The sequence below is a fragment of the Pecten maximus genome, chromosome 9 (assembly GCF_902652985.1).
Source record: "Pecten maximus chromosome 9, xPecMax1.1, whole genome shotgun sequence".
Lineage (NCBI taxonomy): Eukaryota > Metazoa > Mollusca > Bivalvia > Pectinida > Pectinidae > Pecten > Pecten maximus.
This window is the reverse complement of record NC_047023.1, coordinates 18,698,335-18,721,280: the sequence shown is the minus strand read 5'-3', so window position 1 is coordinate 18,721,280 and position 22,946 is coordinate 18,698,335. Positions and strand designations below refer to the sequence as shown.

General features: G+C 36.2%; 1 protein-coding gene across 1 annotated transcript in view; it reads right to left on the bottom strand.

Annotated features, from left to right (window-relative positions):
• Positions 1-22,946, bottom strand: part of LOC117333849 (A disintegrin and metalloproteinase with thrombospondin motifs 7-like) — a 66,355-nt gene that overhangs the window by 3,252 nt on the left and 40,157 nt on the right. The window contains 17 exon segments of the mRNA XM_033893264.1: positions 522-692; positions 973-2,307; positions 3,356-3,502; positions 4,216-4,435; positions 5,373-5,499; positions 5,935-6,070; positions 6,580-6,821; positions 7,030-7,150; positions 7,633-7,760; positions 7,892-8,003; positions 9,247-9,310; positions 9,775-9,920; positions 13,544-13,639; positions 13,888-13,986; positions 13,988-14,042; positions 14,136-14,285; positions 21,679-21,828. Of these exon segments, the coding sequence (XP_033749155.1) occupies positions 522-692; positions 973-2,307; positions 3,356-3,502; positions 4,216-4,435; positions 5,373-5,499; positions 5,935-6,070; positions 6,580-6,821; positions 7,030-7,150; positions 7,633-7,760; positions 7,892-8,003; positions 9,247-9,310; positions 9,775-9,920; positions 13,544-13,639; positions 13,888-13,986; positions 13,988-14,042; positions 14,136-14,285; positions 21,679-21,828 (3,499 nt within the window).

Sequence of the window (22,946 nt, the reverse complement as noted above, 5' to 3'; positions counted from 1 at the left end):
ATTTTTTTTTAACTGACAAACTCAAGATGAAATTCATTAATTATTTATAAAAATATTCTACATTTTTGACAACCATAGAAAATCATACCATAGTATAGCATAGCATGGCTCCCAAACAAATCTGATGTTTCATTGAATATAATAAAGGGGGATAACTCTCATAAAAATTTGGTTTGTGAAGCATTCAGACCTGGTACTGCTTAATTGGGACAGAGGTACTGTAATTATGAAGGCAAATTTATTTGATGTTGGGAGAGCTTTGAAGCCATACAAACACATAGGTTCCATCAGGGCATCCAGTTGACCCTTGAGATGTGTTTTTGACCCTCCAAAATCAGATCCGACTCTTGAGTTTGTAGGAATTAAACATTTCTATTTGACATCAAGTTTTGACCCTTCCGCTTTCTGAGAAATAGAGATTTGATTTCTAAAATTGCTAAAATTCTAGGGTCTATACTGGATTCCCTTTTTCATGATAATTTGTGATTATAGCTGGTTAAAGTTTTGTATTAATTACTCACTGAGCTCCAGTCTCCACTCTCCCACTCTGAGCAGGCATGGACATTACATCGGTCAATGGCGTTAGGTTTGTGTCGGATCTCGCAGTGACTGTTGGCCACAGTCTCTCTGCTGGCTTTGTCTACACAGTAGATAGTCCTTGTTTGTATTCCAGCACCACACATTCTTGAACACTGCCAAAGTACAATGTTAAAAGACTTACAACAATGCATGAGGTAGGTTCTACGCTTCAGAACAATCAATACTATACTATTGGGTCAGGACAAAGGTTATATGCATAAATTAAAGTGACGACAAAGAAATATGAAATGTTGAAACGTCTCTCCTTCAGACTTTAACATCAAATGTCAATGAAGAGTCTCAACATTGTAGCAAAATCTATAAAGATGTGAACAGACAATTGTGACTTATTTTCAAATACTTGTATTTTTTTATTGTGAATGGTTGACTCACCTCCGTCCAGTTGGCCGCCTTCCACTCATAGCCTGCATTACTGAGTTTGGGGATAAGACCTGGCTTAATCATAGGTGTGTTAGGCAGTGGGCGGACTCCAATCTCTTCTCCGACAACCCTTCCTGATCCTCTTGTTGGTAGTCGAGGCATCATCCTCTTCTCCCCAGAACTTGGCCTCTGTGGACGGGATGGTGTTTTGGGAGTATTCTCAGGTTGTTCTGGCAATGAATCTAAATTTTCATCTTGATTATTTCTTACTGATGATCTTGGTAAAGGATCATTTAATATTTCTCCTATACCATTGTCAGTCTCTTCAGTTTCTTCTTGATCTGGGATTGTTTTTCTGTCTTGCAGTGGTGGACGTTGTTCTTGTGTTGGTGTTGTTTCTCGGTCCGGTACTGATGGTGGGGGTAGACGACGTTCCTGTGTTGGTTTGTGTTCTCGCGGCTGTGGTATTTCATGCCTGTCAGTTCCAGAGTCACCATCTTTTTCAGGATTTGACCTATCTTCTGTTACACGTTCACTGATTGGCTTAGAATGTAACCTGTCCCCAGTTACAGGTTCATTGATTGGTTCATTTTCACTAGAAGGAGCTTTTGTTTCAGGGTCTTTTATTCGTTGATTCTCTGATGTCTCTGTATCAGATTGAGTCTCATAACCTTCATCTTCATCACTGAAATCATTGTCTTCTTCATCTTCCTCTACCCCACCTTCCATCACCTTGTACAAGTCGGTACTTTCCTCTTTATTCATTTCATCGTTCTTACTGATTCCTACATCTCTGCCATTATCTCCATCATGATGGGAAGTCCGGGATATTTGTATGTTGACATCAATTCCTGTATTGATTTCCTCATTTTTGATGTGAGAAGGAATGTCTCCCTCCTGGAGTGATGGAGACAGAGATTTCTCACTTATTTTGGGTATAATTACTGAGTTCTCTCCCTTGGAGCCAGGCAACAATATATTAACAGACTCTCCATTCTGTACTTGGGGTGGTAGATCTCGGGCTACACTTGGTTTGGGAGTTGATGTTTGTACTCTAGTGGTGCTAGTTGGGGAGGGGGTTTCAGGAGAGGAAGTCGTTGGGACTGTTGTAGAAGTTGTTGTTGATACAGTGGTTGTTGAAGCAGGTGTGGTGGTGGGAGTAGTAGTAGTAGGAGCAGAAGTGGTTGTAGTAGTTGGTACTGTTGTCGTTGAAGCAGTTGTTGTTATTGGACATTCTATATTGTTACAGACCATGTTTCTGGATGGTTCCTCATCTACATTACAGATAGATCCTCCTATACAATGGACCTGCCTCGACTTCATCCCTCCCCCACAGGTCCGCGTACACTACAACCAAAGGTCAAAATCATAATTAATACATTGTCCGCGTACACTACAACCAAAGGTCAAAATCATGTGTAATACATTGTCCGCGTACACTACAACCAAAGGTCAAAATCATATGTAATACATTGTCCGCGTACACTACAACCAAAGGTCAAAATCATATATAATACATTGTCCGCGTACACTACAACCAAAGGTCAAAATCATATATAATACATTGTCCGCGTACACTACAACCAAAGGTCAAAATCATGTGTAATACATTGTCCGCGTACACTACAACCAAAGGTCAAAATCATATATAATACATTGTCCGCGTACACTACAACCAAAGGTCAAAATCATGTGTAATACATTGTCCGCGTACACTACAACCAAAGGTCAAAATCATATGTAATACATTGTCCGCGTACACTACAACCAAAGGTCAAAATCATATATAATACATTGTCCGCATACACTACAACCAAAGGTCAAAATCGTATGTAATACATTGTCCGCATACACTACAACCAAAGGTCAAAATCATATGTAATACATTGTCCGCATACACTACAACCAAAGGTCAAAATCGTATGTAATACATTGTTCGCATACACTACAACCAAAGGTCAAAATCATATGTAATACATTGTCCGCATACACTACAACCAAAGGTCAAAATCATGTGTAATACATTGTAAGTAACAGACATAGACAGACTTATCTCCATGACATCATGGTGGTATTTTGACAAGAAATCTTCATAATAGTTGTTTATACTTGAGTATTCTTGAATTATCTGAAATCATTGCAATATTTTTAACTCAAATGCTGTACAATATGGAATTTGATAAACTCTCAAACAACTCCAAGAGTTTTCTACACAACATCTAAAAAACAATTATAAACTTTTTAATTAAAAGCTAAATAAAAACATCGCAGAATGTGTAGTAGACAGTTGTTAAAAAGGTTTTCATATTTTTATCAAAACGGACATTTGTTATGTATATTGAATACAGAATTTTCTGCATTCAAATGACCTTCAACCGGTGACCTTGACACTGACCTCAGACCAGGATTCGGCTCTCCAGACACCACAAGTGACGTTGGTACAGGACTGTTCCATACTTGGCTTGAGAGAGTCATCACAGCCAACCTGAGGATCCTCACAGAGTACAGACCGATGCTGCTTCTCACACGGGTTACCATGGCACTGAGGGACAGTAGAAACATCACATAAATACTTATTTTAATTAACAGCTCAGTTTCAGATACCAGGATAAACTATTTACCTGTGACAAGCTGTCTATGACCCAGTTAGAGGAACAAAGGTAAACTATTTACCTGTGACCAGCTGTCTATGACCCAGTTAGAGGTACCAGGATAAACTATTTACCTGTGACCAGCTGTCTATGACCCAGTTAAATGTACCAGGATAAACTATTTACCTGTGACAAGCTGTCTATGTCCCAGTTAGAGGTACAAAGGTAAACTATTTACCTGTGACCAGGAGCCTATGACCCAGTTAGAAGTTCAAAAATGTACCAGGATAAACTATTTACCTGTGACCAGCTGTCCATGTCCCCGTTAGAGGAATAAAGGTAAATTATTTACCTGTGACCAGCTGCCTATGACCCAGTTAGAGGTACAAAGGTAAACTATTTACCTGTGACAAGCTGCCTATGACCCAGTTAGAGGAACAAAGGTAAACTATTTACCTGTGACCAGGAGCCTATGACCCAGTTAGAGGTACAAAGGTAAACTATTCACCTGTGATCAGCTGCCTATGTCACTGTTAGAGGTACCAGGATAAACTATTTACCTGTGACCAGCTGTCTATGACCCAGTTAGATGTACCAGGATAAACTATTTACCTGTGACAAGCTGTCTATGACCCAGTTAGAGGGACAAAGGTAAACTATTTACCTGTGACCAGGAGCCTATGACCCAGTTAGAGGTACCAGGACATGGATCCTTGTGATGGCATGGTTCTATTTCTATTGGCTTTTCTTGATCCATACAATTCTTGTCCTCCAGTGCTATCTGTTCATCCAGTCCTAAATTCCGTACACAGATCACAGTCCGACGATGTACTCCATTCTTGCCACATGTGAGGGAACAATGCTGCCAGGCTCCTGCCCACCATCTAAAACAACAGTTACAAAATCAAATAACTAAATATGTTATTATACAATACATTAATAAGCTGTATGTCTTTTCAAAATTTTATTTTGGGTGTTAAATGTATATTTTAAAAATAAATTGAACCACAAAACCCATGAAAATGATTAAACATGCAACTTAAATTATGTGCCATATAGAAGAATTATCTTATTTCAACATCTACACACTTTTCAACTCAGTAGATTTTCCATGAATGAGACAGTTCATGTTCGAATGTTCAAGCCTAAGAAAACGTTATGTTAACAGACCTCCTTGTAACAAACGTATTCCTTTAATCTCACGAGGTTATGCTGTTCTTTCTTCTGGAGGAATAGGAAGTGATTCAGTGACTTAATTACTCAGCTGGACACAAGTAAAGGTTACAGGGAGTGATTACAGCTCCAACTTACTTGGCTGGACACATGTGAAGGTTACAGGAAGTGATTACAGCTCTGACTTACTTGGCTGGACACAGGTAAAGGTTACAGGAAGTGATTACAGCTCTGACTTACTTGGCTGGACACAGGTGAAGGTTACAGGAAGTGATTAAAGCTCTGACTTATTTGGCTGGACACAGGTGAAGGTTACAGGAAGTGATTAAAGCTCTGACTTATTTGGCTGGACACAGGTAAAGGTTACAGGAAGTGATTAAAGCTCTGACTTACTTGGCTGGACACAGGTGAAGGTTACAGGAAGTGATTAAAGCTCTGACTTATTTGGCTGGACACAGGTGAAGGTTACAGGAAGTGATTAAAGCTCTGACTTACTTGGCTGGACACAGGTGAAGGTTACAGGAAGTGATTAAAGCTCTGACTTACTTGGCTGGACACAGGTAAAGGTTACAGGAAGTGATTACAGCTCTGACTTACTTGGCTGGACACAGGTAAAGGTTACAGGAAGTGATTAAAGCTCTGACTTACTTGGCTGGACACAGGTGAAGGTTACAGGCTCTCTGTTTGTCATCAGGTTTGATAGAACTGTTACAATACTGGTCCTCTACAAGTCCCGCCTCCAGCTCCTCACACACGACCTGTGATCTTTGGCTTCCTATAACATATAATAAATAGCACTAAAACCAAAGTTAAGTTAATTATAGATTATGTCCTCAAATGTTACACACGACCTGTGACCTCTGGCTTCCTATTGCATATAACAAATAGCACTTAAACAAAAGTCATTTATAAATAATGTCCTCAAACCTCACACATGACCTATGACCTCTGGCTTCCTGTACCACATAACAAACAGCACTAAAAAGAAAGTTATCTATAAATGTTTTCCTCAATCTCCATACACGACCTGTGAACTCACGCTTCCTGTTAAAAACAATCATTGGAAAGCTGTACCTTAAAACTTTTCAAGGCAACTTCATCAAATAAAGTGCCTTTCAATATCCTAATTTCAAAGCAGAAGCCGTCCAATAATGCGATTCTGACCAGTGACCGAGTACTTGGCCCCCTAGGATAGTACACCTGTACTTACCACCCCCACATGACGATGTACAATGTGTCCAGTCCATGTACTTCCAACGGAACTCAGACTCCCTCGTCTCGGTGATGTTCTCCCGAGGAACAGTGTACTCGAATATCACACCAGGGTTACGTGACTGGAGCAGCAGCTACAGGAACAGAGAATTCAAAGTCAAGGAATAGCCGACATACAAAAACAGAATGATGACGATCGTGTTACCCATTAACAATATACAGTCAACAACATTAGCAGTTAGCATCAATAAATTCTCAGAGTTACTAAATCCACACATATATACATTTGTATGTCAAAATTACCAGTTAATACTTCACATGTACATGTATTTCAATGTTCTTACAGATTTATCTTTTTTCACTGCAGACTACACAATATCGATACGATAAAAGTTCTTTGGTCATGCATATATGTACTGATGATAAAAATCTCTATAGAAATTCAATAAGTGTAAGAAGTTTAGAATATGAAAAGTTGATATATACCATATTTAACAATAAGCTCATATCTGATAATCATGGCAGGTATTATTCAATAGAATTTGTTTGTACTTCATTAAGCCCTACCCAAACTTTGAGTTATATGTTCAAAGATGAGAGTAATATTTCACCCAATACATATACCGCCATAAAGACACCGTACCATGACATGTATGGGTTCTTTCAGTGGTCCGATGGCCTCCACTTTCTCTTTGTTGCCTTCTCTTTCGTAGTGGACAATGGTCCCAGCCATCTCGTAATCCCCGCTCCACTGGATGAACCAGTGCCCGTTGAGCAGGTACTTGCCCTTGTTGTCGCGCATTGCCAGATAATTGTTAGCTCCAGCTACTTCCTCTATCCTGATGTTCCTCGCCTCACGCGGTATCACAGTTGCTTCTACGTAGCCTATTGTTTTAAAGACCAGAAAAAAAAATCTTTAAAAAATTCCTGCTGGTGTTAGACGGTGAATTAAGATTAAATTATGATTTGTAAGGATAATTCATTTTTTTTGTTTTTTAAAAATTCACAAAGATTCTTTGGAGTTTTAATTACAGAACCATTTACAGGTATATATTTCTAGTTTGTCTAACCCTTGTGTCAGAGATGTACCCACCTAATCCCTGAGTTTCGTTATATTGGTCTTTCACAGTCTCACAAGTTGAGCCGTCTCCGTGGCACACTCCACATCGGTCCTCCCTTGCAGCAGAGTCTAGCTGCCAGTCACATCCAACATGCTGAAGACCGAAGTCATCATAATTAGAGCCATTCACTTTGTTATCTCACTGGGTAAGTACAAACATAGCAGAGTAAACTGAACCCTGTGTAATACTGTATAAACACCTGTATATGTGTTCTAATGTTTGTGTTTTTCTCAGGGAGGCCGCGATGGCCGAGTGGTTATGGTGTCTCGACACTTATTCACTGGCCCTCTACCTCTGGGTAGCGAGTTTGAAACCCACGTGGGGCAGTTGCCTGGTACTGACCATAGGTCAGCAGTTTTCCTCCCCCTCCAAAACCTGGCACGTCCTTAAATGACCCTGGCTGTTAATAGTACGTTAAACAAACGTAAACCTAAACCTGGGGTATGTTTGTCGATCATAAACTGTAGCTGTCTAATCAGGAAATCTGTCTATTCTGAATGTAAACATTCATCCTGAACATCAACAGTTCTAAAATACCTCGATATATCTCTACAACAGTTCAGCTGGACACCTACCCGACATCGACCACTAATACACATGTTGCGTTTGCCGGGGGAGCAGGGTGTCCCGTCAGCGACCATATCTGACAGCAGTACGGAGAAGAAGCGTTTCTTTGGTTTACAGTGTAGCTGGCAAGGTGCATCTGTTAAAGCAGATCAAAATCAAGTTTATATTAAATCATATGTATCAATAACATTGTATACGAAAAGTTTAGGACACACTGATTAATTAAAGCAAATAGAGTTATACAGAATCTATGTACCGGGTACTTACCATTTACATCCATTTCCACAGGCTCCCACTCATACAGTTTGTTTCTGTAGGGAATGTAATTGAAATCCTGGCACTGTACGGTGATAAAGTTTGGTGTATCTTCTGGACATGGCTGAAAACAGAAATCAAAACAATAATCATCAACGAGAGAAAAGGGACTAATGATTCTCGCATTTTAATGATTAAAATGTAAATAATTTCAAATATTATAATATTTTTGTTCAACATAAGCATTACATAATATATTACATTTGTGTTCTACATCAGCATTACAAAATGTATTACATTTGTGTTTGACATCAGCATTACATTTTTTACATCAGTATAACATAATGTATTACATTTGTGTTTGACATCAGTATTACATAATGTATTACACTTGTGTTTTACATCAGTATTACATAATGTATTACACTTGTGTTTTACATCAGTATTACATAATGTATTACATTTGTGTTTGACATCAGTATTACATAATGTATTACACTTGTGTTTTACATCAGTATTACATAATGTATTACATTTGTGTTCTAATGTAGTACACTTGTGTTTACATCAGTATTACATCTGTGTTCTACATCAGTATTACATAATGTATAACATTTGTGTTCCACATCAACATTAAATTTTTTTACATCAGTATAACATAATGTTTTACATTTGTGTTCTACATCAGTATTACATAATGTATTACATTTGTGTTCTAATGTAGTACACTTGTGTTTACATCAGTATTACATTTGTTCTACATCAGTATTACATTTGTGTTCCACATCAACATTGAATTTTTCTACATCAGTATTACATAATGTATAACATTTGTGTTTTACATCAGTATTACATAACGACAAAATGTATAACATCTGTGTTCTACATCAGTATTACATTTGTGTTCCACATCAACATTAAATTTTTTTACATCAGTATAACATAATGTATAACATTTGTGTTTTACATCAGTATTACATAATGTATTACATTTGTGTTTTACATCAGTATTACATAATGTTTTACATCAGTATTACATAATGTATTACATTTGTGTTCTAATGTAGTACACTTGTGTTTACATCAGTATTACATTTGTTCTACATCAGTATTACATTTGTGTTCCACATCAACATTGAATTTTTCTACATCAGTATTATATAATGTATAACATTTGTGTTCTACATCAGCATTACATTTGTTCTACATCAGTATTACATTTGTGTTCCACATCAGTATTACATAATGTATAACATTTGTGTTTTACATCAGTATTACATAATGTATAACATTTGTGTTCCAGATCGGTATCACATTGAGTTGTACATTATATTATAGTATTGATTACATTCTACATCAGTTCTTACATTAGTGTTACAGATCCTGTAGCGTTTTCTCTCGCCAATACAGTACTTTCCACCATTAGAGGGCCTGTTTTACAGAAGTAAGGTGTAAAAGACAACGTTCAAAAAGACAGTGATCAAGTTATACAATGTATCTTATATAGGGATCATCTCCCTTCCATCATTTCTGTAAGATTATGATCACCAAGCATGTTGTGATAATTGTTCAGAGGAAACCATTATAATATATTAATCTTAACATGAAACAAATATTTTTATAAGTGGAAAATCGAACAAACATGTACCCGAAGTAATCAAAACTCATCCAACTTTATAATCATAACATTTCTGAGATTCCAAATCCTCATTTATTGGTAAATGGTAAAAAAAAAATGTAATGGCATCATGTGCACGTGTACTTTAATCAAGATTAAAAATCCCAGATCATGTTCAAAAATTATTTTTCTTACATAATGCATTTGAAGGAAAAATCAACAGTACAGTTGTAATGAATGTTGTATGACTGCCCTATAGATTGTTATAAAAACGTACGGTGGGTTTTCGCAATGTCTCTGAACGGTCGACACCCCAGCGCCACAAGTACGGCTGCACTCTGACCAACTGCTCCATTCTCCCCAGTTACCGTTAATGGCCAGAGGACGCTCACCAATCTCTACACAGTCTCCATTGAAACACCACTGTAATCAAAACTTATTATTAAAATTCTGATGATGACTTAATTATTTTTAGACTGACTGCTTGCACTAAGGTTGCTGCTATCTTGCTCGTAATTAATATGTATATGGTAAAAACAGAGAATTTTTCCATTAAGTATCACAAATGTTTTACTAATTGATCTCGTTTTCACACTTTGTTATCCTCTGATAGTATGTATGCCCCTGTCTGGTAATGAGCCCATCCTGGCTAACATGCACCCATTACTTGTTCTGTAACAAGACAATAATTACATCCTATCAACAGCTATCGTCATTTAAGGGACAGCGTGTGTGTGATGCATTGTTGCAGTGTATGTGTGTGGTTTGTAAGGCTGTGATATGTTCATGTCTGTCTCTTTGTGATATAACAAAACCAACTGATGCCAATTTTATAGTGCTACCTCACTGAAACATACTGCCAAAGGCAAACTGCAGAAAATCCCCCAAGGTCACATTATACAGACGAGCGAACTAGTCATCTCACTCCCTAAAATGCTGAGCACTATAGCAAGAGTAAGTCAGTGTAGGGACCGAACATTCACCTCAGATCTTCACCAGAGGTTAAAGCCTGATTCTCAAACGAATGAGATATCACAACCCTCATGTGATAAATGGCTGCACAGCTATGGTTTCACATGTCTGTTATACAGAATTTTTAACAACTTTACTGACAAAAATAAGTGTTTGCTGTCCGCATTAGGAAGGTGTCCGCTATATACATGATATTTATATAGTGATTTTTATTGGGGATTCCTGTAACTGTCCGTTATGGACTGGTGTCCGCTATATAAGGGTGTCAGCTATTACAGGTTCAACAGTATATACTACTCCTCTAAACAAAGCCTGTGTTCATAACCCTTGTCTTGGAGCCTGAGCTGTCTCAGTCCTCACATACAAATTAAACATAATCATTCAGTTAAATACTTTCTTCCTGTTATTTCTATACAACTGGCACTTGTTATACAGCAGAAATATATAGCACTCAAGAACTAAAACCTGACCAATTGCTTGTCCCACAGTTTTGGGTGGTCTTACACAATAAATATCTTTTGAGATTCGATCAAATATTCAATTGCAACAAAAAATGCAAAAGTGTTCCCGGTACAGTAGCTAAATTGTGAGAATCCTACAAATTATTAAACAGAAAAAGTCACAGATACAATAAAATGTCAAGGCTCCATGACACCAGTCTTGTTATTTGACTAGTCTGGGAGCATGTAAAGCACTAGATATGTATTACATAAGACTATAGTTTGTCTATCTATCAGCGCTAGTTCTAACGCCCCTCCGGCTGATAGGGTTACTTCATATCTCATCGAATCTACTGGATACCAATCTACCATTCTAATCAGTCTAGCAGTATATTGTAGTACACAGAACAGAATCCACTGTGATAAGATAGAGAATCACATTTCCAGTAACAAGAGATACCATACACAATATGGATATGATGATAAGTGATTATGGAAACACATTTTACATAACCCTATCAGTTTCTGAAAGAAGTTTAGAAAGATTCTTTTTTTTTCAGGGAATCAAATTTGCAAAAAGACACTATGTGTTAAAAGTGAATGGCATCAGAGTTGGAAATCCATGATGTGTAATCTGATAGTGTTAACGGAGACTTGGATGGGGGGTGTGGCATCCGTAATCCTACGATTCTTATCTCCACCTAACTTATGTGCAGGCTAGTCTTTTGATGTTTTACCAAAACCAATAAATGTACAAAATGAAACCCTATTTCGTATTATAAAAAGCTCTCTTTAAAGTCTTTAGTTCTTGAATTCAAGAAAATGTACTAAATTCTGTTTAATATATATTTTAAAGACTTGTCAAAGCTTTTTATAATGTAGTTCTACAACATATCAAATTTAATCTTCAACCCTTATGTAAAGTCAAGTTTGTTAAGCCTTTAGGATATAAAACCAAATTAATTTAACTTTGATGCTCATACATGTATTTGCAGAGTTCAAATATACAACACAAACTCAGTGTACTTGGCTATTCAATCATTTAAAAGAACCTATGTTTGTTCATTTCACTGAAATTGCAATTTATGAAATTTCATTACTATATTAGATTATCTTTCATTAAATTCAAAAAGGGAAATTTCAATTTCAATCTGCCTCATCAAGCTCCAGACATTTGTCAATCAACCTGAATGTGAACCACTTTGATCTCCCAGACCTGTCTAGTACAATAAACATTAAATTAGTACACCCTCTGATATAAAAATGTACTCCACTTTTATATAAGCTTATCAAAGGGTATTCCTTATTGTGAACAAATATTTACTTATTTGGTCTCTCAATGATTTACAGCAAACAAAATTGACAAGATTTCCACTGCATAGGCAGACTCAGTATAAACATTTTATGATCAATGTTAATTAATTAGAATATTATTATGTATACCAAATGTAGATTACCTAATTAGAAGTAAAAAAACTTATTTAGGTTCCAAGTGCTATAATATATACCAACTTTATATTCACATTCAAAGAATTCACATTGATCTTCAACTGAAATTATGAAGAAAACAAAAGTTTTTTTTTCTTTTTTTTACTCATAAATAAGCAACAAGAACTTTTTATCAGCCACGAGTTTTTTGTCTAGCATATTGCTATAACACTGATACGGCTATCCTCAAAAATGAAATTAAGATAAAAAGTCTGCAGTAAAGAAACAGAAGTGCCAGAAAGAAAAAAAAACATGTTTGGTATTCTGGCTATTTACACAGATGTTTCTACTTAAAATTCAGGGTGTTAAATTATTGTTTATTCTCAGTTTTACTTTTTGAAAATTTGGACAACTTAAATAAACAAATTGACTTTAATGACAGAAGGTGATGATAGGGAGTTAACACACGAACAGTGACATAACACATTTGTTGAAAATAAAAAACCTAAAGTGGTATGCCAGGAATTCTGCTACATTTTACCCTTTGATCAGCAACTCCCATAAACCTCTCTTACAAATAATACAGAGCATTTACTAATAAAAAATTTGGTTTCTTCAATAACCTTGACCTTGATGAATTAATTTTACCTAAAGAACCTTACCTACCTATATTTCACTTTCGCCTCTTTTATTCAATTGTATTTGATCTTGTCTAACTTTATTTAACCCAAATTTGACCTTGACTTACCTTATTTTATCTATATTTGACCGTGACTTACTTTATTTAGGTATATTTGACCTTGACTTACCTTACTTTACCTGTATTTGACCTTGACTTACCTTATTTTACCTATAATTGACCTTGACTTACCTAATGTTTTATATGCTGGACTTACCATATTTGACATTGACTTTTTCCTTTTTTATCAATATTTGAATGTGACTTACTTTATTCAACTGATATTTGACCTTGACTTACCTTATTTACTTATACTTGACCTTGACTTACCTTATTTTACATACATTTCACCTTGAACTATCTTATTTCATCTATATTTGACCTCAGCTAACCTTATTTTCCTATATTTTTATTTTAAAATATTTGATCTTGGCTTATCTAATTTTCCTATATTTGACCTTAACTTTTATTTTAACTATATTTGACCTTGGCTTATCTTATTTTACCAATATTTGACCTTGACTTACCTTATTTTGCCCACATATGGTTCCTTCTGCTGCAGCCTCAAGTTTAGTTGTACACTTATTTTTGTAACGACACCATAGGGTACTGCACATCTCCTCCTGTAAGGAATACAAGTCAGTTAAACCTGTAAGGATTCCCTTGTTCATGAGAATTGTCACTGGAAAATTGTCACTGGAAAATTATCACTCATTATAATAGCTAAATCCAAAGAAAAACTATATACAGAAAGGATGAACATATTGTAAGAATACAGACAGCATTATAACTTAATTTATTAATCAGAATAGAAGTTATCTTAATTAAGCAAAGATAAAAGAAATGAAAATGGTAAAAAATTTTTACTGACCTCCACATCTTCACAGAGAATAGCGTCAGGACCATACACAAGTCGACATTGGTGATCACCATCATACATCGTCCCAGGGGGGATAATCGGGTACTGGAAATTCCTTATGATGAAATTCAGCTGGCTCATCATCCAAACAATAGGCCCAACCCCGACTGGAAAAGGAAACAAATAATTTAAGAGATATTTTTCATTACCGATTTGATTTCCAAATTAAAAATTCATGTATACTTCACTAGAAATCTTACTCGATGAATTTGGTGATGGCAGTCCTGCTACAACTCGACCACTTCATTGGAACATTGACAGCCAGGAGTTGGGCAGCCATCACGTATAGAAACTCCTCTCCATCCTTCATATCGCAGCCATTCCGGACACTGTCGTGGGTCATCCCAAAACTGGAACAAGGACCAGGGTATAGCTTATGATGATACGAATACTACAGGAAACTTTTGTGGATAAATATAGCTTATGATGATACGAATACTACAGGAAACTTAAGTGGATAAATGTAATGAAAATCACTTCGTGCGATTTCAACCTGAAATTTACAAAAGCCTGTCCGCTTAATACAGAGATTTTATCTTTAAAATTATGTTTTCTTGATTTTTTTCTTCATTTGGGGCAAATCAATAACAAGCCTGTTTAACCTTTAAGATAGGGCAAAAAATATCACTGAATATGTATGCAAGAAGGGATCAATGGTAATGAGGAAAAAGTGAAATATTAACAAGCATACTGGGTATTAATAAAGCAATGCATGTCCCCTACCTACCCCTGCTAAAAATAGTAAGTGGCCTTAACCTTGACCCAAAAACCCTGAAGCTAGAACTTGTCCAAGATCATAATCATGGTCTCTTCATTATGTGAAGTTTGGTAAAAATTCCTCAAAGAATGAAGCAACTAGAGCGCTGGCAAACTTTGACCTTATGTATGTACGTACAAGACAGAAGCAGAATTTCACTAATAGGGGGCTAATGATATTAAATTGTGATGAGAAAATGTAACAACAAAATTTAAATTTGATAGAGTACTGCCTTATCTTTTCCCTTTTTTTTTGAGAATCTGAACAAGAAAAAGAAATTTGATATCTATAGAAAGAACAAATTGTGCTTAAAATTACTTAATTTTATGTACCATGAGTAATATGCTAAAATTTAAAAAAAAACACAACATTTTACTCCCTAGAAATACAGGTTATAAGTAAATTTAATCTCCCCTAACATCTTAATTCAAGTTACATATTATTCGGTCAAAGATTTCAGATTTAGGCAATTTAATGCAAGAGCTGTACTGTTGGACTGAATCATAAGATCTCCTCAGACGATATTGGTATTGGGGATTAGGCCCGATTGAGTTGCATCCTAGCCTATAATCCTTGGGAATGAGTAATGTTTGGAGCGTGGCCATGACTGTAAATTTGACGGCATCAACTGTCAACTTAGGGTAGCAATGATGATAGCACAATGCTTGATGGCCGTGGTTTATGCAGATAAATATTTTGAACTATGATCTAATCTTCTGGTCTTAGGTTACAATAAATCTGACAAAGTTTTGCTTTCTCTGCCAAATCCAGCTAAACTCACCAAGCCATAGTTTCTCCCTGGTTACAGCCTAGGCCATAACAATCCCCCTAATTCTCATCAAACTTGTCTATCATATGTGCTATATAAGCGTTCCCACAACTCAAAGAATTATTACTTTTTATCTAACTTATCTTCATTTCTTACCACTGCATGGCATCATAAATCTATCTGTCAGAGGAAAACTTAACAGTTTTTTAATTTATTTTGAACCTATAAGTAATCCAATGTTTTCTCATGGTGGGTTGGATTTCTAACCAACTTGAGCACATGCACAATCTATGATTCATAAATCATCTGCACTTTCAAGTATCACTTATATAGAAAGCTGTTTGCTTATTCAGCGGTTTACAATATGTGTGGATATAGAAATAACTTGTCTTGTTGCCAAATACTTGTAAGTTGTTTTACCGCTATGACAGTAAAACTCTGAGAATCATCATGTCATTCGATGTTTTTATCCTCATTCCGATATTTTTCATTGTCAACCAGCAGTTAAGACCTATGAATCTCGTTAATGGTAAAAAGCACCCAACTGACAAGACTAATTATAAAATGACTGGCACAGTGCTGCCATCTGGAGACACAACCCACTGTTGATCTATACTCCCTCAATGGAACATATGGGGCAGTCTGAGATGAACATTGCAATGGAATCTCCCTCAACATTGTATGCCACTGTGAAACATTGACGAGATGTAAATCAGACATATTTGTCATAGCCCCTGTGCTTTGCCATTCCTACCCAAACCCACTGACTTGTTTTTATAGCTGTATAGCTAGGCTGTTTTATCATTCCTACCGTTATTGGTGCTCTTTCTGATCCTCACGAACCATTCTTCACAAGTAACACTGTTACAGTGGCTATAATTCACTACACAACACTACATGAACACATAGATGCTCCCATCTATTACACAACCGAAATACTAAGTCCGAGTTTCCTCTGGCCCTTACGCCGACCTTAGACATCCTGACATAGTCCTACACCAAACCTAATGCTTCCATCTATTACAGAACTGCAATACTTAGTACGAGTTTCCTCTGACCCTTACGCCGACCTTAGACATCCTGACAAAGAGGCCTACACCAAACCTATAATGCTCCAATCCATCTCACAACCGCAATACTTAGTCCGAGTTTCCTCTGGCCCTAACACCGACCTAAGACATCCTGACAAAGAGTCTTACCCCAATAGACCTAATGCTCCAATCTATTACAGAACTGCAATACTTAGTCTGAGTTTCCCCTGTCCCCTATACCATATCTATGACACCCTGACATAGTCCTACACCAAACCTAATGCTCCCATCTATTACAGAACTGCACTACTTAGTCAGAGATTCCTCTGGCCCTTACACCGACCTTAGACATCCTGACAAGGAGTCCTACACAAAACCTAATGTTCCAATCTATTACACAACCGCAATACTTAGTCTGAGTTTCCTCTGGCCCTTACATCGACCTTAGACATCCTGACAAAGAGTCTTACCCCAACAGACCTAATGCTCCAATCTATTACAGAACTGCAATACTTAGTCGGGGTTTCCTCTGGCCCTTACGCCGACCTTAGACATCCTGACAAAGAGTCTTACCCCAATAAACCTAATGCTCCAATCTATTACAGAACTGCAATACTTAGTCTGAGTTTCCTCTGGCCCCTACACCAGACCTTTAAGACATCCTAAAGAAGAAAATTCCTACACCAGACCTGTTCCTCAAATATCTATCATCTGGTGTAGAGTCCAGAGAAAACTAAGAATACACTTTACTGAGGTTTCAGTATTCCCTAATATCACCCTACATTATCACATCTGTTTGAAGGTCATTATTGTAATAGTTCCTATCAAACTGAGCTGAATCACTGCTGGCTTGCAGGTATCTTAATCCACAGAATTAACCATCATATATAAACATTAAGTTAGCTAAAGAGATGCTTGATTTATCTACAAGAATGGGCTTATTACTGGTTATAGATAGTCATCTGAACCCTCCTACATCTTCCCTCCTGTCTACTTAACCATAAATCTAACAGAATATTTTCTACTTTACCATAAATCCAACACACTATCCTTTAATTTACTAACCATAAACTTGATACAAAATCTTGCAGTGATGCCTATCATCTTAGTGTTACAATATAGCTTAACTTCCAGAAATCTGACTTAACCAGGTCAAGACTCTTAAGTCTTTAATTTGTTGACCCAAGTGACCTTGATATGTCATGCCTGCTGATCGACCCTAGTGCCTTTTGACATCTCTAGCTGACCAATGTAAGCTTAAGTTTAAGTATCTGGTTATCCAAGGAAATCTCAGGAGATTGGAGACCTTGAGATATTTGACCTATATGTGACCTTGAAAGGTATTTATCCTTCCTCAATGACTTTGATATATCTTACTGACCTGCATTTTGTATTTTATTTCTTGGTTACCAACATGCGACCTAGAAAGGTCACGTTCATCTTGGTGACCTGAGATGTCTGACTCACCAATGTCAAAAACGTATTCCTGATCAATATCTAGCTACATAATATATCTGGGTTACTAAGACAACCTCAAAACATCTGGCTAATATGATTGGCAGCCTCTGGGATTACGACCTTGAGAGGTCTTCCCTACCAAGGTGACTCTGAGATAATGTACATGGACTCTGTACTAAGGTGCTCTCTGAAGGTCAAGGAGACACAGGCAAGACTGTAAAGATTGGATGATTCTTCTGGCCTTGACAGAAATTACTTTGGGAAATCCTCAAAATCTAAATGTGGTTTACCTAATTATCTGGTATAGTTAACGTTTATATATTACAAAGTTGTTTTTACATTTTCTATAATTTTCTTTCCAACAGGGTATATCAGTTTGGAAGGAACTTTTTCAAATGGTTACAAGGTCCAAAATGTCTGATTAAACTACTTTTATATCGGTCAAAAACCACACCCATAAGCTAGAATCCGGCTAGCATATTATCACAGTATACAGATCTACAAGGTTTACATGTACTTAAGTTGTAATTAAGTGGCTAATTTACTCACTAGGTAGGACCTACATTTCTGGGCGTGTTCTGTGTCATCCTATTAAAGCAGACAAACTCCCATGCTGACAGTTCCTAGTTGAACCGACCCACAAATTAAAAAGTGTTTTCCTCACTCGTCTATATATCTATTTTCTCTCATCATTTCTATAACTGATAAGTCTAGTGAGTGAGATCCAGGAATGGTTAGAGCCAACATTTTAAATCATCTGAGCCTTAAGTTGACAAAAACCTACCAGGCACAAATTAATTGAATGAAATAAAAAGGCTCATGTGAGCTAAAAAGATAAACAGCATAGTTTTAATGCTGGTGATTATAATGTAAAACTGATGGTGAAATAAATCAACGAACTAATGCGTTTCAGCACGGATAACAAAATTATATCAGTTTGAATCCTTTTTGGTGATAATAAGACTGCATTTGAATCAGGAAAATAATGATAGCAATGTGTCATTTGAATAATACATCCACTTATTCAGCTTGCATTCAATCTTAACTTTGTTTCGTTTTGAACTGCATATGTGCATTTTGCAATTACTGCTACATTGACCAATCACATACTTCATCTTGACCAGTAATGCCCCCTGTCGCGTCATATCCAGGGCCAAAAATCTGGGTTCTGTTTCAATTTTTGATAATCCTATAAACCTGATAATCAGTATGTACCTGTACAATGTACTAATCATAATCTTATATACCTGATAATCAGTATGTACCTGTACAATCAATAAGAATAACATACATTCACAACCTTCAGATCTAGTGGGAGACAGGCAGGATTCAGGATTCTTGGCTCAGATTTGATTATTCAGATAAAGGTCTGGTCTTGTAATTATCAAAATACACTGGTTCACTGGGGGCAAATAACATACATTTTTATCACAGAAATTAATGGGGGAAAGATTTGGCCCGTATCATCAATGATAGCCTGCTGAAGGTAGGTATTTTATCTTACCTAATGACACTTTATCATTGGTGAGAAATAGTTGTTATCTGATATTCTACCATTCTGTCTGATAGATACAGACAACATTCAAAACGCATTGTAAACCAACAGAATCTTACCTAAGTTAGTGATACCTTATTTCAAAATGGAAAAACCTTTCAAAGCATATTGTATCAACTCTGGTAGATATTCCATAATAGTTATCAGTCTGAAATCTGCTAAGTAGCATTTAAAATGAAAGTTACCACTGTGAGGTAAAATACTTTCACAGATATTGAAGGTGTAACCGTCCCATTATCTAATAATGCATCAAAATAATTCTTAATGTAGAAACTGTTGATATATGTATATTTATATATATTTCTACCACAATACGCTGTGTTTTTCCACTTGCATGCCATGGTACAAATGTGCTGACTGTGGGATATATAGTGGAATATAACCTTCCAGTCTTTTGATTGGTTAAGAATTTGAACTTTGACTAGAACTGCAATGGTATCAATGTCATCAATAATGAAATGACATCACATCATTGGGTCCCGACCATTACCTGTAAATTTGCATACGCGAAATTAAGACTTGGCCAAATTCCCGTTTGATTCAAGCCGATATCGTTGTGGCAGAAACAGGTCACATGACTTGTGATTTTTGAAATTTATTTTACACTTGAAGTTATTTTTCAAAAGTTGCGAAAGACATTTGCTAAAGCTTGTCTTTTGTAACTTTTAAAAAATAACTTACTCGTGTGAAATAAATTCCATATCCAACACTCACTCATTATGTAACCTCTATACACATTGTACTATTCTACTGGTGAGTTTATATTGAGCCACAGAATCATCAAACAAATTTTACCTCCACTTCATTCATCACATCATCAGCCTGTTATCTAGTGAATTCGCCCATGTTATATTTTTACATATGTCACCAGTGTAATATATATACCTTGGAACATTTTCCATTGCTGCACCCGTCAGAAATCGATTATGATGTCATAATTTGGACATGGACGTTACTTCATGAATTAATAATTGATTATTAATATGATCAAACCCTGTCAAAATGTTTGTTTTCTCAGTTACGTGATCAAATGTATCTTAATTTATTTTGTTTCTTTGTCTTAAATTTTTGTTTGCCAAGGTTCGTAAAAATAAAACCTGCTATTACTTACAGACTCATATGAAAGGAAAATTAAAGATCCTACTGGTATATAGATCTCAATCTTTAAAGACTTAAATTGATCTGAACCACATACATCTCTGCATGACCTTGACCTATGACAGGGCAAAAATATGTTAATCTGTCTAACAGTTGATAAAATCTGATAACACACATCCACATTCACTAGAAATTGTATATGTATGATCTTTCTGAAAACGCAAAGAGTAGAAGTTTTATGATTTGAAACATATTTCATGCCACATCCCTTCATGCAGAAATAAAAATACGTTATATTTTTAATGAACCTTAAACAGTTACGTAATATCAAGGGACCTAATAACTAGACATAGTATGGTTTCCTGTCTATAGACTGAGGTACAGAATGCTGCAGTGTACCTTTATACCTCAAGTTTATATTACACATTATAATTAAATGTGGCATGATATAAGAAAATTGGAAAACTTGATACAATGTAATCTTGAAATGCTGTATGTACTTATCAAGGAAATGAAATATCTTCACTTTTTAGTGAGATGCTCCATGTTATGTTAATATGTTATATTTTTAACATGTGTCGACTACTATATCAATGCTATCACGCTAGGTGGCCCCAGATTGGAATGGTCCTCGTTTGCTTTTTTTCTGACGCATAAATGTGCCAAGATGCATACCTCTGTCATAGCTGACAGAGAGGGCATTTAACATCACTGATGTGATTTCTGCTCTAATTGGACAGGACAAATGGGGAGGGGGAGGGGGAGCACCATAAACTAGGTTTTTTCCCAACATTTAATCGACTATTGGGGAAACTACATACAAATCACTAAATATTCTGTAAACCTGTCTAAACCAGACCATCAAATGGAATTTTAGTACAGTTATACATGTATAACAGGCCTGTCATTGAAGACAACACCAATCACATGTATGGAAGAACATTGGTTGATGGGATAATTAGTCAAGAAACAGTGTCTCTGAGTAAATGAAGGATACACTGAATGTGGGTGGGGTGGGGGTGGGGGTGTTGGGGGTAGGGGGGAGGGGGGAGTGGTGAAGAGGGGGTGTTCTTACTTGTGTCCTAGTTCATGGGCCACAGTGTAGGCCAGGGGTAGCCCAGTGTCCTCGTTGATGTTACAGGACTTGTGAGGGAGACAGATGCCAGGAACCTGAGCAAGGCCTAATGTGCTGCATGGCTCATTCATACGAGAACAGATGTTGATTCTGTGGGAAAAAAGAAACGATTCTTAAACAAGATACAAACACATGTACTTTAATATTATCAGAAGTCATACAAATGTTGAATCTGTCAAATTCCAGACCAGTTGTTACAGCAGCAATAACCGAGATTCTGGGTCAAGAGAATTGCAAGACCTTGAAAATTGGCCTTGTGGCAAAAAAGATGAAATGCAGACTTTTGGTATCATTACTTTGTGCATTTTCGTTTTAATTTGATTTACGCTAAAATTCTGAAAAAGGCTGAAATCAGCAAAAATAGAGGGAAATTTTCATCTCTGAAACATAATGCATTAAAAGTTATCTAGTGCACTGGTATCAACTAACAAATTATCTAACAAATTTCTGTGAAAATAAACTGTCAATTTATTATCCATGGTTTTCTGCACTTTAAACCAATCCAAAGTGATTTATCCAAATTAAAACCTTTCAGAATAGAAAATAACTTACTAAAGTTATTTAAGTACAAAACATAAAAGATGTTTAAAAAATAAAAGAAATCATTGAACGATTTCCAGAATTAAGTAGGAATGACATGGTAAAAGAAGCCTGCGGTGGCAGCGACCAATAATCACAAAATATATGGTATGCTGCCAAATTTACTGCACTTGAGATAGTGATGCAGACGTCTGTAAGACAGATATTTACCACCAACTTAATGCAATGTACATCTGTTTGTAAGATATCCCATGTGAAATTCCAAACCTTGGAAGCCTTGACACACATATAAAATGCCTATATGTACTTGTATACAATTACTGGTAGGCAATGTATCACATGGTTATAGTCCAATATCGATGATATATACAAAGGAATCTAACTTTGTAAAAAAAAATGTTACTTCACACATAGATATGTTTCTTTTGTTGTATTCAAGGAAATACCTTCAAAACGTGCTAATGCTGTAGTTTCTTTGAAGCAATTTGCAGGCTTCATAAACCCCAAGCACGGCCAAGACTCGCATGTTAATGATGTTTTAGCTACATACAGTTGTCTTTGTAAATGTAATTACAATTCTAAATATATGTTAGTACTATTGAGTTTATGTAATCTTGAGATGCCCATAGAGAAAAGGTAATTATATTTTAACTTTTTAATTTGTCAGT